Below are 14,946 nucleotides of genomic sequence, written 5' to 3' on the forward strand. Positions count from 1 at the left end.
CCGTACTTCTTAACAAAGACAGACACAGATCTCACGTTTGCTATTTGAGTGGACTTGTTAGCATTTTAAGCTAGCAATCTTTATGCTAACATGTTAGCATAAACGTTAACAGACTTCATCATCACAAAAACAACAAACAGATGGATTATTCAGCGGCCAAAAGAGAGCAGGACACACACAGTAGTTGTCTGAGATGCTGACGTGATACCAGCACCGCTCTATCTTCTTATGGGGTGAGTTTTCATTAACGTCGTTAATCTACATAACGTAAGTGTTCAGTCACATACAGGGACGTTTTTCTTTTCATAATACACTGTGCATTTCAGAACGTTATGTGGCTGTATTGTTATTCACTAGCTCCAGGGCTGGCACAAACATGCTAATGTGCTGGAATCATGTGCAGTGTTGGGAATAACGGCATTAAGTAATCGAATGAATTACTTTTCCTATCGTTGCAACGCCGTTACCGTTACTGAGATTTTAAAGTGGTGCGTTACTTGAGTTACTATAATTTGGTTGATTTGAAGGGCAGCGGCGTTAGGCTTTCTGACAGCACTAGGAGGAAGGGGGGTTACCCCATGCCATATATTACGTGTGCCTGAATTGTGCCATTGAATGCAAAGTGTGTTTTTATTTCTCTATTCAAATACGTTTAAATAAATACCACATGTTCTAAAATACTATATATAGTGTTTTTATTATTCATTCAGTTATTATAAACATCTTTGACATTATATATATGATGTTATAGAATGTAATAGCGTTATAGAACATTAAAAAATAACGTCAGTAACTTTGCTGATTAACTAATTACTTTTACAATGTGGTAACTGAGTTATTAGCTACTTTTTGGGAGAAGTAATTTGTAACTATAATGAATTACTTTTTTTTAAGTAAGATGCCCAACACTGATCATGTGTGAATGACACAGCTTTGTGTATGAAGTATTGACTGTGATGCTAATGATTTAGCAACTAGCTGAGAGTTAGCACATCATCAGCTCATTGAGGAACAGACTGATCCATCCACACTACACCACAGAGCCACTTCAATGTATTTCATTAGTGCCTGTGGTGGCAAGGCAGTTTGATTTATAGTATATTTTGTTTTTACATTTTTATGAAACAACAAAAACAGATGATGGAAATATGACTACACGAGTTCAAGCACAAGAAATAATAAGACAAAAGTCTTGTCACTTATCCATTTGTAGAAACAACAGCTTATAACCTGACTTTTAATTAGTCCTTTTGTTTTAGAAATGCTCATATGAAATCTAAAACCCTCCCAAATTATGTTTGATATGATAAAGTAAATTTGCTTCACTGAAGAAAAATGTATCATTTAATTAACACAGAAAGGTCCGATTTTGGTAAGACAAAAGTTTTGTCGCCTACAGAGAGTAATGTCAAACTTAAACAAATAATTTACTTCAAATACAAAAATAAGTTGCATAACATCAGTGAATTAAATAGTGGTGCTGTAAGATCCATATTTAATATATTATATTGTACATATCTTATATTATATCTAATAACTTCCATGAGCTTGAAGGACTTCTTCAGTGAAGCAAATTTATTTTAGTATATTAGACATAATATCCACAATTTTGGATCTCATATTGCCCTCCCTGACTGAACAGTTCTTTTCCCCCCACACATTCTCTTAGGTGGCCCCTTGATGACCTCACTTGGCCTCATGTGGCCCCCAGGTCATTTGAGTTTGAGACCCCTATTCTAGGTCCATATGCCAATTGTTCTCTTTCAACATTTGTTTCAGTGTCTCACTACCTCACTCGTGTTTCAGAGAACCAGAGTTAATGCCACAGCCTTAAATTCGTTGCTCTCACACTTTACTCGTTACCCCGGATTCCCACTGTGTGTGCAAAATGTCATGCAGAGCATTGTTATACTTCTTCTAACTCAGGCACGTAGCCACATAAGGGCCAAAAATGGGCCAGTACCACTATGATTGACAGCTGCCCCACCCTTTTAACTTGAATTGGATGGCGAGAGATTACGCATCGCGATGTCCGGAGTCTCCAGTCAGAAACACTCTACTGGCAGCTAACCCTAACCCATTAATCGTCTAATATATGATGAAATCAAATTTTTAATTTTGGGACAAATACTGCCTAATAATAATACAAAGTCATGAGATCACTCCTTGTGACTAGCCTAAACTTTTGGTTTCGTTTGCTCTTGTGCGTATTGCTTAATCCAAGCCTGGTGGCCGGCGCCAGCTGTTTTTAATCGATGCAGCCTATTTGTTTGCCATTAATTGTCTGATATGTGATGAATTAGTGTGCTGTTTAATTTCAGGACAATTGCTGTAGGCCTGCCGCAAAAGTCCACCCTATTGAAAAATCCTGGCTATGCCACTGTTCCAACTTCTGATGTTAATGGAAATGAATAAGTGTAGTTCAATTTTTACTATTATACTTTTCTTTTTTTAATATCAACCCAAAGAAAATATGCATCTGATGTAAAATGTGTCTGTAAAACATTTTACATTCACTGACCATTTTCCACAATATACAAAAATTAAAAATGCTTTCTAGTCAGACTTGAAATGTTCATTCTTTTTATTCAATTTAATGGTTACATGATTCTGATGATAAAATGTAGCACTGACCTGCCTGGTCATACAGACTGGGGTAAAAGCATTGGTCCCACATGTGAAGAGTGTCCCGCCATTGATGAACAAAACCCGTATGTAGTTTTGACAATCCTCCTGCAGATAAAACCATCACAACCCAATTTTATTCTCCCATGTAAAATAACTAAACCTTTCGCAATATAAAACTGTATGTGAAAAGCTGAGCACTTTGAACAGATACAACAAAGATGGAATTTTTCTTATTATTATTATTGTTATATATTATTATATGTCACCATTTCAACTTTACCTCCGATTTTCCTTTGCTCTGACATGAGCGCTTTGTTTCTTCATCAGGTGCCCATTCTGTCGCCTGAAGAAAAAAATAAAAATAAATAAATAAAAATGGACAATACAATGTAATTTGGATTAGCTCAAAGACCATAGACATGAGACTAACTTAAACATGTAAACAAAGTGTAATCTGCTGTGTGAGCTGCCACCAAACCTCTCCCCGTAAAACAAAGTGAAGCCAATGTCCACTGTATCAAAACATACATTGTATGTAAATAAAATAAAGAAAAAAGTGTCTGTCATGAGGAATATATTTAACAGACAGTGCTTTAATCAAAATAAAATTGACAAATAATGCTTTTTCAAATACAAAAAAATTATTCTATTGTGATAAAATAAAATGTATCTCGTCAGATGAGACAGAGTTTATTTACTGTGCATTTCTCTGCTAGGTACAATAATTTACTTATGCATTTAAATGTTTTATATGCGCCCTGGCTTGGGTCTCCAGGAGCTCTTGGTTGGATGGAGGTGGCACTGTTCACACAGTACTCCCAAGTTGACGTGGGTCTTCTGCTTTCTTTGCAACTAGGGAGGCACAGCATTTTCTGGGGGTTTTGTTGAAGAGTTGAAATCACAGAGTATGAACCAGAATATAGAGAACACCGTTCAAACAAAAAATTAAAAACAATTTATTTTCTTATTTGTAATTAATATTGTTTTTAAATTACTCTGTGGATCCATCAAACCTTCGATTTAGTCATCTGTGGACATGGTCGTTGTAGTCGGTACAAATTGAGCTTTATACTCCACAGGACTGAAGCTGAAATGCTTACTAGAATACATCAGGATGTGGTCATGGAAACCCTAAAACGCTGCAGTGGGCCTGGAAAGCAAGTTTTTTTGTTTTTTTTACATACATGAAGATGCGTTGAAAGAAATCACAATTCATACTTATGCTTGATACCTTACATGTGTTGCAGTGTTTACATTTGTAGCAGCAGTAAAAATAGCTTTCAGCTGGAACGTAAACCATATTATACTTTTAGAGCGCATCACAAATCATCACAACAGTAAACAGAGATCACATTCTGTGAAGCTTAAACTTTCAGTCAGGTCTGATCTTATCATTATCATTATGACAATGACTATCAAGTACCAAGATGCTAAATGGTAAACCACCATGTCAAACTTGTGCCGTACAGGCTGAGATAAATATCGTGAGAAACACCACCAAAACAAGGCTAACTAATGATGTTATACTTATCATTACTATCGAGCTAAAATTAGCTCAAATCCTTCAACCTAGAAAGATGACATACACTGTCTACTGGCCATTCTACTGTTAGAAACAGGTTTGTAGGTTTGGGGTAAAAAAGAGAAAATATGTATAATAACAAATATTTACATAGTAAATAGTTAGCTTCTCCAATATTTTGCTTCTTTTTTTCCCAGGGAAAGACGGGCCAAAAGGGTCCATTCCTGCCATCGCGTTTCCTTGAACTAGGTCAAGACACATTGTCGAGGAGGAGAAGAAATTCTCAGTGCACACAACAAGAAGTCAGTGAACTGGGATGGCCCCTGAGCCAACACCTGCTTGTGATTGGATAACGCTACCAGGAGCGACCATCATTTGCGAATCAGATTACAAACAATAGGTGGTGCCAGGGCAGATATTTTATGAACAACATGAATTACTTTCACTGTATAGTGCCAGTTTTAGCAAACTTTTTTTTGTTTTTTTAAGTTCCCAACTACCACATGAATTGGTTAATTTCAGCATGAATAATAAATGTTTAGTATCACAAGCTTTTGGAGTAGCTGCTGTTACCTGTATCAAGGAGGCATTTCCCAAGCTCAGTTTGAAGATGAAGTTTCTGAAACAGAAACACATGGACAGATTATGATTCTGAATCTTGCTCACGAGGTGTTGAGGTTATTGTATTTTATGTCATAAAAATGTTTGGAATGTTTACATTTTTTCTGTATCCTCCCATCTTCTCTCCAGACACATTGCTATATAAACCTGATGAGATGCATTGCAACACAGCACACAGCCAATATATATGTTTACTTCATATGCAGTTATTTGTTACCTTGCTCCCACAATGAGCTGGTTTCTGCTCAGGTCCAAGGCCAGCTGAGAGAAATCCTTAACTCCTGGATGGGAAAACTCTGACATCCACGGCCATAATGCTAGAGGAGGAGTGACAAGGAGGAAACGGTTTATGGATGAAAGAAATATTCAATAAAAAAGAAAGAAGGGGTGAAAAGGTGAGATGTCAAACACGGAGAGGAGAAAGAAGTTAATGACAGGGAAGAATGAGAAATGGACAAAAAAAATTGGAGGAGCAGGGTGATGAATAAAAAGAAGACAAATCAGAAGAATGAAAAATGAGAAGAAAATGGAAGAGGGGAAATAACGTTTTTTATTTATCTCTTGTTTGGAAATCCCATTTCCAAATATACCAAATATACCTGGGAAAGCCCACGGCTACTACGCTCCAAAATTTTGTTAAATTCTGGAGCCACAAAATCCACAGCTGATAGGTGTGCGCTATTATTTATGCGCTATTATTTATGCAGTTAAATTCCCCAAATATGAATTACTGATTGTTAGTCTCTGAATAAAAACTAAAATGCAAAAATGGCATTAAAAAGCAAGAAGAGTAAAACTGTAATTTTGTTTCAAAAATGTTTATAATTTCGTGTGATGTTGCCTCACTACTGAGGTATCTTTAATAAATTATTCACACTTAAATAATCACTGACTGGAGATGTATGGTGTACTGTAAGAATGGAATGTTGTAAATCAGGTTAATATCAGCATGCACCAAAGCACTGATAAAATAAGCATCATCCTTCAGGCTGCTTCCAGTTAACAGATTGAATATCTTTTTTAATCTGATTAAACTGTGAGGGATGTAGGAGCATTGCTACTTGTTGAAAGTAACATTTCAAACAGTTGCTCAGGGGTCTTGATGACATAAAGGTTCTTGCTGACTTAACTTTTTACATTTTATTGAAAAGGTCTGGGTTCCTTGTCCCAGTATATCAGTCCTATGGAGTCCTACCGGGCCTTTTTGGCTTGTAGGACTCCAGAGGCAGCTGATGGGTACCGGCAGGCCAATCGCAACGTGGCTTTGGTGGTCTCTAAGGCAAAAACTCGGGCGTGGGAGGAGTTTCGTGAGGCCATGGAGAAAGACTTCCGGACGGCTTTGAAGGGGTTCTGGTTGGTGATCCGGTGACTCAAGAGGGGGAAGCAGTGCAACATCAACACTGTGTACAGTGGGGATGGGGTGTTGCTGACCTCGACTCGGGACGTTGTGGGTCGGTGGAGGAATTACTTCCAATGAGGAAGCAGAGTCTGGGGATTCAGGGGTGCGCTATCATATCTCTGGGGTTGAGGTCGCCGAGGTGGTTAAAAAGCTCCTCGGTGACAGGGCTCCGGGGGTGGATGAGATCTGCCCGGAGTTCCTTAAGGCTCTGGATGTTGTAGGACTGTCTTGGTTGACGCGTCTCTGCAACATCGCATGGACGTTGGGGACAGTGCCTCTGGATTGGCAGACCAGAGTGGTGGTCCCTCTTTTTAAGAAGGGGGACCAGAGGGTATGTGCTAACTACCGGGGTATCACACTCCTCAGCCTCCTGGGTATCTTTTCGGGAGTCCTGGAGAGGAGAGTCCATCGGATAGTCGAACCTCGGATCCAGGCAGAAAAGTGTGGTTTTCGTTGTGGTCATGGAACAGTGGATCAGCTCTATACTCTCTGCAGGGTCCTGGAGGGTGCTTTGTGGCTTTGGAGAAGGCGTTCGATCGTGTCCCTCGGGGACTCCTGTGGGTAGTGCTCCGGGAGTATGGGGTTCCGGAACCCTTGGTAAGAGTCATTTGGTCCCTGTACGACTGGTGCCAGAGCTTGGTCCGCATTGCCGGCAGTAAGTCGGATCCGTTTCCGGTGGGAGTTGGACTCCGCCAAGGTTGCCCTTTGTCACCGATTCTGTTCATAACCTTTATGGACAGAATTTCTTGACGCAGCCAGGGCATTGAGGGAGTCTAGTTTGGTGAGCTCAGGATTGGGTCTCTGCTTTTTGCGGGTGATAGTCCTGTTTGCCTCGTCGGCGAGCGGTTTGCAACCGGAAAAAGGTGAAGTGCTCTCTTCGGGTCGGGGATGACATCCTGCCCCAAGTGGAGGAGTTTGAGTATCTCGGGGTCTTGTTCACGAGTGACAGAAAAATGGAGCGAGAGATCGACCGACGGATTGGTGCCGCGTCTGCAGTAATGCGAACTCTGAATCGGTCTGTCTTGGTGAAGACCGGTCGATCTACGCTCCTATCCTCACCTATGGTCACGAGCTGTGGGTAGTGACTGAAAGAACGAGATGGCGAATACAAGCGGCCAAAATGGGTTTCCTCCGCAGTGTGTCTGGGCTCTCCCTTAGAGATAGGATGAGAAGCTCGGTCATCTGGGAGAGGCTCAGAGTAGAACCGCTGCTCCTCCGCATTGAGAGAAGCCAGATGAGGTGGCTTGGGCACCTGGTTAAGATGCCTACTGGACGCCTCCCTGGGAAGACCCAGGACTCGCTGGAGAACTCTGTCTCTTGGTTGGCCTGGGAATGCCTCGGGATTCCCCCAGAAGAGCTGGACAAAGTGGCCGGGGAGAGGGAAGTCTGGGCTTCTCTGCTCAAGCTACTCCCCCTTCGACCCGACCTAGGATAAGCGGTAGAAGATGGATGGATGGATGGATGGATATATCCAGACCTGCCAACCTTGAAAAGCTTTTTTGAGTAGCAACTTACCGGGGATCTATTGTCAATGTTATTGTTCTTACATATGGAGGCGGTGCAGCGCACGCACACACCCCAAAAATGATCCCATTTTCGATGACCTTTTGGTTTATCATTTTGGCTGATCACACATATATATGTATCTTTCACACACTTACTAATCACTTCCCCACTCACTTCTATGTCAGATATTCAACATACAAATAGACAATTAAGAAAACAAGAATTCTTTTAATGAAAAGGCAATTATTTAACTTATTTAATATTCGATTTAAACCCATACAGTTGTTAAGATTAATCTGATTCACTTTAAATTTAGGTCTTAATATATTTGACATAAACTAACTTAAAATCACAAAGGGTATGTTATGTCTCTCCAACAGACATTTTCTCCCTCTCGCTCCCTGTCAGTATCCTCATCAGACTTCATGTTTATTCACTGCAGACACACACACCATAATCAACATCATCCTGTATTTTTTCTATGGGATTATTTCTGTGCCACATTGCACTTGCTTGAAACTGCTTCTGATCTGTTCCTATAAAATAATCCTGGGCTACAATATAGAAACTCTTAACAATCGGAGACGCAGCCGTGTGGCAGCCTGTTGCAGCAGCCTGTTGCAGCAGCTCTCACTACTTTCTAGTTTTATTGTACATTTCCTCACTGTACCAGACTAATAAAGGATCTTATTAGAGTTACATTTCTTGAGTTGTGGCATTAAAACGGTCACGTCATTAACGTTAAATTTCATCCAGAAGCTGACAGATCTGTAATTAAAATTATCGCCCTTCACAATTTCACATTCTCGGTTAGTGATGGGATCGGCAGTTCATTTGAGTGTACTGAATCCCAAGAATCGTTCATTAAAATGATTCGTTCAAAATATTTGTTCACCGAATCGTTTAGTGCTTAGCAGGAGCTCAGTGCCCTGCTACGTGACTCACGTCCTCCCTGAGTGCAGTACGTTGAGTGACAGTGTGAACGAGATTCACATCCTCAGCCACAGTTCAGTTTGTGTCAGTATGTGCGCGAATCATGAGTGAGTCAGTGAGTGACAGCGTGAACGAATCACATCCTCCAGGAGTGAGTGAGAGTGGCAGACAGTTCTTCTTACTAGTCCCTCTCCACTCTGCGCACGTTGGCTGGCATCGTTTGCCGAAGATTCACGAGTGAGTGACGGCGTAGGCGAACGACTTCAAGAGTGATTCACAGAACATGGCAGTTCTGGTCACCACGCACGCTGCTGAGCTCAACTGAACTAAGAAAGAAACGAATCAGTTCATGAAGGGATCCCAGTCAGTTCGCTCACTCAAAAGATCAGCTCTTTCGAACGAATTGTCCATGACCCGGTCCATTTACCTTTGGAACGGTGTACAGCGCCGTCCATCCGTGGAAAACTATCAAGACTATCAAGATGGTCCAAGAGGGATAAAATCGATTTCATCTAGAGCTGAAACGATGAATCGATGAATCGATTATTTATCGATGAATCGATTATTTATCGATGAATCGATTATTAATCGATTACTAAATTAATCGCCAACTATTTTGATAATCGATTAATCGGTTTGAAGCTTTTTTCATGATTAAAACAAGATTTCTGATTGTTTCAGCTTCTTAAATGTGTATATTTTCTAAGTCTTTGCTCCACATAACAAAGAAATAATTAAAACTGAATCATTTTGGTTTGTGGACAAAACAAGACATTCAAGATCATCTTTATTTCCAGGTTTGACAAACACCGATCAATGTTTTTTTTAACATTTTCTGACATTTTATGGACCAACAGATTCATCGATTAATCGAGAAAATAATCGACAGATTAATCGATTACGAAAATAATCGTTAGTTGCAGCTCTAATTTCATCACTTGCAATTTTCTGTCTCTCCAGCTCTCCACTGGACACCTGGGATGGAAACGAGCGCAATGATTGGTCGAAGTCTTTTCCCAGCTGGCTAAAGTTGCTAAAGTTAGACCCATAGACTGTAGCCTATGGGTTGCTGCACTGAAGCACGCAAAACAGATGAATTGGAAGCCGCTATTCCCTTTTCACGTAGTTTGAAGTGACACATCATAGCAGCATAGTTTAATGTCAAAAAGCGCATCTGCTACACAAAATGCATAAAGGTTGGCAGCTCTGTATATCTTCCTCCTTCTCTACAGATGTTGACTGATGCTGTGTTCCATTGACATCGAAACTAGGAAGTCAGAACTCGGAGTGACATCGCCTTGAGTTCCTTTGTGTTTGTTTTTGGCAAAAACCATGGACACAAATGTATCTCACGCTATACATTGATAGCAATACCATTTGACATGGTATTTTGCACACATAAACAGTGTAGCTACATGTTTATGGTTAAACATTAAACAGTACTATGTGCATGACCAACAAATATGACAGTGCTAGTAAAAGTAGCAGTGTTTGTATGGTGGCAGCCATCTCGGAATCCCATACTCTGGTTGGTGCAGTTCTCTGAGTTTTCCAAGTTGGAAATCAGAGTTCAGGGTGCGTTTCTGTGTATGACTTAAATAAATAAATAAATTCTAAGCTCACATGTCACAAAGCAGCGATTATGTTAGTTTATTTGGTGTTTTTAGTTTTTTCGGTTTTGTTACGTCACTTCCTGTTTTATTTTGGTGATGGGTTTCCACTGTTTGAGTTCACTGTCTCTGTCTTCACTTCGCCCCATTGATAAGTCACCATTTGCACCCGGTGATAATTACCACTGCACCTTTAAAAGCCTCACTCTCCCCTTGTCAGTGCATCACGAGTATTCAGAGAAGACCAAGTTATCGATTCAACCGTTTGTATCTTGTTGTTCCCTTGTTCGTGGTTATATCGCAGCAAGGCTGTCGTTTTGATTTAGTTTTTTTCACAGCAAGGCTGTCGTTTTGTTTTTTCTGTTTATTCGCTGCAAGTCTGTAGTTTTGTTTTCTAGTTTTCGCAGCAAGTCTGTTAGTTTTGTTTTCTGTATTTTTGTGGAGCTATAAACCTTTTTTTGAAACCATTTTCAGTTCTCGTACAATTGAGTTCAAGATCCTGACAGATTACAAATGGAATAAATAGAAGGTTGGGAATAAGAATAGATGCACTCACTTTGGTAGGAGATGACTGGGTGCTCTTTTCTGCTACAGTCTGTGGCTTTGATGTGAGGCTGCTGGGACAGACAAAGCGACCAAAACATGACCAATACAAGGCCACAGGAGGAGAAGGCCCACACCCCCCACCCTGACGTAAACATAGCTACAACCACATCCAGTCTTCTATCAGGTCCTCGGGAAACACCTGTTGAAACAGAAGAGACAGCTGTCACAAATGAGACACTAATAAAATAGACAGAAGTGTCTTTGTGTCAACATAAAAATCTACTTATGCGCATCAAACCTGCACAAAGATGGTGATCTGATGGTGATGCACATGTTTGTAGCAAAGGTCCATTCACACATAAGATGGTGTCAGTGGAACAGTGGTGGGGGAGCAGAAAATGTGTGCATTTCCCAGCTCCGCTAGTCTACACAAACAAGAATAAATACAAGCACTTTAGCCATGGTAAATTCTCTGTTTCAACTTTGTCAAATGTGTTTTAAATGAGATTATCACCTGACAACACGATTATAATTGTCTTGGCAAAAACAAGACAATTGGAAATAGCTGCTCGAGGTTTATCCTGCTCAATAAGTAGATTATTCATCAGTTACTGAATGAAAAGTCAGCTATTTTGATCATTGATTAATCAGTATGTCTTTGTTCCATATACTTAATAAATCATTCCAACTGAATGATTGTGTTTTGTGGGGGTGGGGGTGGGGGTGGGGGGGCACTCCTCATTCCAGCCTTTGTTTTTAAGGGGGTTGAACGTCTTTGTAAAAGCAAAGAGAGGAGTTATTGGGATGAAGGTATATGTTTGATCAAAACAAAATGCATATGGGGACTGTTGCACTTTCGTTTCACCCACTTTCTTTTAGTGTATCTACTCTGAACTCTGAACGCTGAAAACAGTTTGTACCGCTCACCACGATGACTGCATGTGTGCAGAGGGGAGGCGGAGGTTTTTCAACTCGCTGGGTCTGACATTGCTGCTTAATGAAGCGGCAGAAACAGAGGCTCCACCACTCGGCTCACTTTTGTTAGGTGGCCATGCTTCATTCACTGTGCAGACACTGGCCAGAGAGAGGCCTAATGTTCAGGGATTTATCTCTTCAGGACAATAAAGGAGGAGCAGCAGCAGCAGTCGGGACCTTTCAAGGGTTTAAAGGAAATGTGCAGCTGCATATTCTCACTCTCTGATCAAGAAATTGCAAGCTTACTTTATAGATTCACTAAATTGCAACAATTGTAACTTTTTCATAAACGCGACAAGCAACTTTTTCTAGTGTTATTGAATACTTTTGGACACTGAAGTGAGAGCACTTATCTTTTCATTTCTCAATGAGCAGTGCTGCTGTGGGCTCCTCCCCCCTCACAAAGCACTCACACTGTCATTCACACTTGTATACGGCACATCTTTCACATGCTGCCAGCACGGTTGCCAGGACCAATGTGGGGTAAGTATCTTGTCCAAGGACACATCAACTAGCAGATCCGGGAATATAATCGAACCCACAACCTTCAAGTTGACAGACAACACGCTCTACCACTGAGCTACCATCTCTACCAAGCTACACACCAGTCTCAGAACAGAGAATGAAGCTGGGTTTTAAAACTACATTTTTAAACACTTAAAAGACACGTTAAAGGTGGTTACTATTTTACTGTTGGGTCATAAGTGACATTTTTTACAAGTTTAATGAAAGATTTTGGGTTAGGTCAACAGAAACACTGCAAAAACAGTCCTATTAGAAATAAACCAAATATGTTTAAATTGAGTTAAACATTCTTGATTTTAGAAAAATAATCTGCCCAACAGGTACAGAATTTAGGGTGAATTCCAATTCCTTGCTTAACCCTCAATCTTAACCCTCAATCTCAAAAATGCGCACTCCCTCTAGTGCAAGTGCTGTCCCGATTCTCAGAAAAATTAAGTTGAGGGGTGAATTTAAGGGCTGTATCACCCTCAATATTGTGATTTTCCGAGACCACCCTTGGGAGCAAGGGCTACCCAGAATGCATTGTGTGTTTTCACATAACAAAGATGGCGTCGAAAGCAGCGAAGCGAGTGCAATACAAATTAAGTTTTTTCTTTGTTAATAGAGATATAAAAATGATGAAAACCATTGTATTATCTTAGTTTAGCCCCATATTATGGATTACTGACGTCATTGTTGCGCAACATTTATTTTTATTTTACGATCTTTTGTCAATAGCCGGCCGGTGCGGACAAGCGATCGTTTGCTATGGTTTACTTTTCAATAAGCCGTGGTGTGTGGTAACTGTCAGCTGAATATGTCTGTGGTTGTGGTATTTGTATGAGTATCATCTTATAACTAACTGACAACCTAATAACTTGACTGAAATAAAATAATAAATAAATAATCGTGACGTAAATGTGTTCTTCTTCTTCTCTTTTGGAGTTGACAGACTGGACGCAGCTTTCACGTTATTCTGCCCCCTACAGTCTGAAGACGTATCTGCATTTAAGGGGTGTCCCATTTCTAAGTGATAAAATAACCCTCAACACTTGGTTTTGAGGGCCAGTTAAGATTAAGGGTTGAGCTTGAGGGTTAAGATAGGAATTGGAATTGGCCCTAAGATTGTAAATTTAGCCACTTTCAGACTGCAATCTACTGATATTGAGGTCAGGAGACTGAGATGGCCACTCCAGAACCTTCACTTTGTTCTGCTGTAGCCAATGACAGGTCGACTTGGCCTTGTGTTTTGGATCATCGATATGTTGTATTGTCCAAGTATGTCCCATGTGCAGCTTCTAGGCTGATGAGTGCAAATTTCTTTTTTTGCAAACTTATTGCATTCATCTTGCCATCAATTCTGACCAAATGTTCTGTGCCTTTGTAGCTCACACATCCCCAAAACATCAGCGATCCACCAACGTGTTTCACAGTAGGAATGGTGCACCTTTCATCATAGGCCTTGTTGACTCCTCTCCAAATGTGGTGTTTATGGTTGTGACCAGAAAGTTACATTTTGGTCTCATCACTCCAAATGACTTTGTGCCAGAAGGTTTGAGGCTTGTCTCTTTGCTGTTTAGCGTATTGTAAGCAGAATTATTTGTGGCATTTGCTTTATAATGGCTTTCTTCTGGCAACTCAACCATGCAGCCTATCTTTGTTCATCTTGTAGAGAGTCCTTTATTTCACCAGAAGTTATTTGTGGGTTTTTCTTTGCATCCCAAACAATTTTCCTGGCAGTTGTATCTAAAATTGTAATTGGTCTACCTGACCGTGGTTTGGTTTCAATAGAACCCCTTAATTTCCAATTCTTAATTAGAGTTTGAACACTGCTGATTGGCATTCTCAATTCCAATTTGATATTTTCTTATTCCCTTTCCTGAACCAAGTTACCTTTAATAGCCATTCAACCCCATTTGTGTCAAGTTGTGTGCATATTATCAGGCCAAATCACCAGGGTAGTTTCTGTTGTCATTATGATTTAAAAAGAGTAAACACAGTTGTTGGCTTCAGCTAACCCCTAACCATGAGTGAAAGAAAGTTTTTGTGTTATCATTAATAAATTCTGTCAGGGTATGTAAACTTAGGAGCACAACTGTATGCACCTATCCACACCATTAGACATGGGGTGGAGCTCCCCTGATAATGGTCCCCTTGGAAACTTGGAATTGCCGTGATACATGTCCTACGTAAATTAATTCAAAGGTCTTCAACTGTTGAGCTATACGGGCTAATGAAAACTGTCGGGCTAGGGTATGACACGCGCCAATACATTAACAAATATAATTTATTACCAATAGGTAACATGGGGGGGACTGTGCTCACTATGAAAGATAATTCTGAGAGCTCTCCTGCCTGGTGTAGCGTGATAAATCAGAAATTAAAATTCTCCAGAAAACGTGAACATCAAGGGTGCACACCATCTGGGCCATGCTCAACCCATATCCAAATATCTGAATAACGGTCAGCGAGATATGCCCGTCACAGACACACAACTTGCTTTATAGATGGATATATGGTGGGTTGTTTTTGTTTTTTTGCTGGAATTAGTTGATGGGTTGCATCTTATTTTTGTTTAAAATGTAAGGAAAAAGGAGTATAGGTGACCTATGTTACTATAGATAATGCCAATTTGTAGAAATTAGGGCAAAACGGGTAATTAAAAAACAAAAATAATCAACTTTTGGGGGTTAGGGCAAGAA

The 14,946-nt window shown here is 40.2% G+C and overlaps 1 protein-coding gene across 1 annotated transcript in view; it reads right to left on the reverse strand.

Moving 5' to 3' along the window:
* LOC310936028 (semaphorin-5B-like) overlaps nt 1-10,920 on the reverse strand; it is a gene marked incomplete at both ends in the record, with an annotated part of 51,460 nt that extends 40,540 nt beyond the window's left edge. The window contains 5 exons of the mRNA XM_083900049.1: nt 2,635-2,733; nt 2,909-2,971; nt 4,724-4,769; nt 4,989-5,088; nt 10,776-10,920. Coding sequence (XP_083756175.1) covers nt 2,635-2,733; nt 2,909-2,971; nt 4,724-4,769; nt 4,989-5,088; nt 10,776-10,920 — 453 coding nt within the window. The remainder of the gene's footprint in view (nt 1-2,634; nt 2,734-2,908; nt 2,972-4,723; nt 4,770-4,988; nt 5,089-10,775) is intronic.
* Between the last annotated feature and the right edge of the window lie 4,026 nt (nt 10,921-14,946).

Source organism: Microchirus variegatus, assembly GCF_963457635.1.
Source record: "Microchirus variegatus genome assembly, chromosome: 1".
NCBI classification, from domain to species: domain Eukaryota; kingdom Metazoa; phylum Chordata; class Actinopteri; order Pleuronectiformes; family Soleidae; genus Microchirus; species Microchirus variegatus.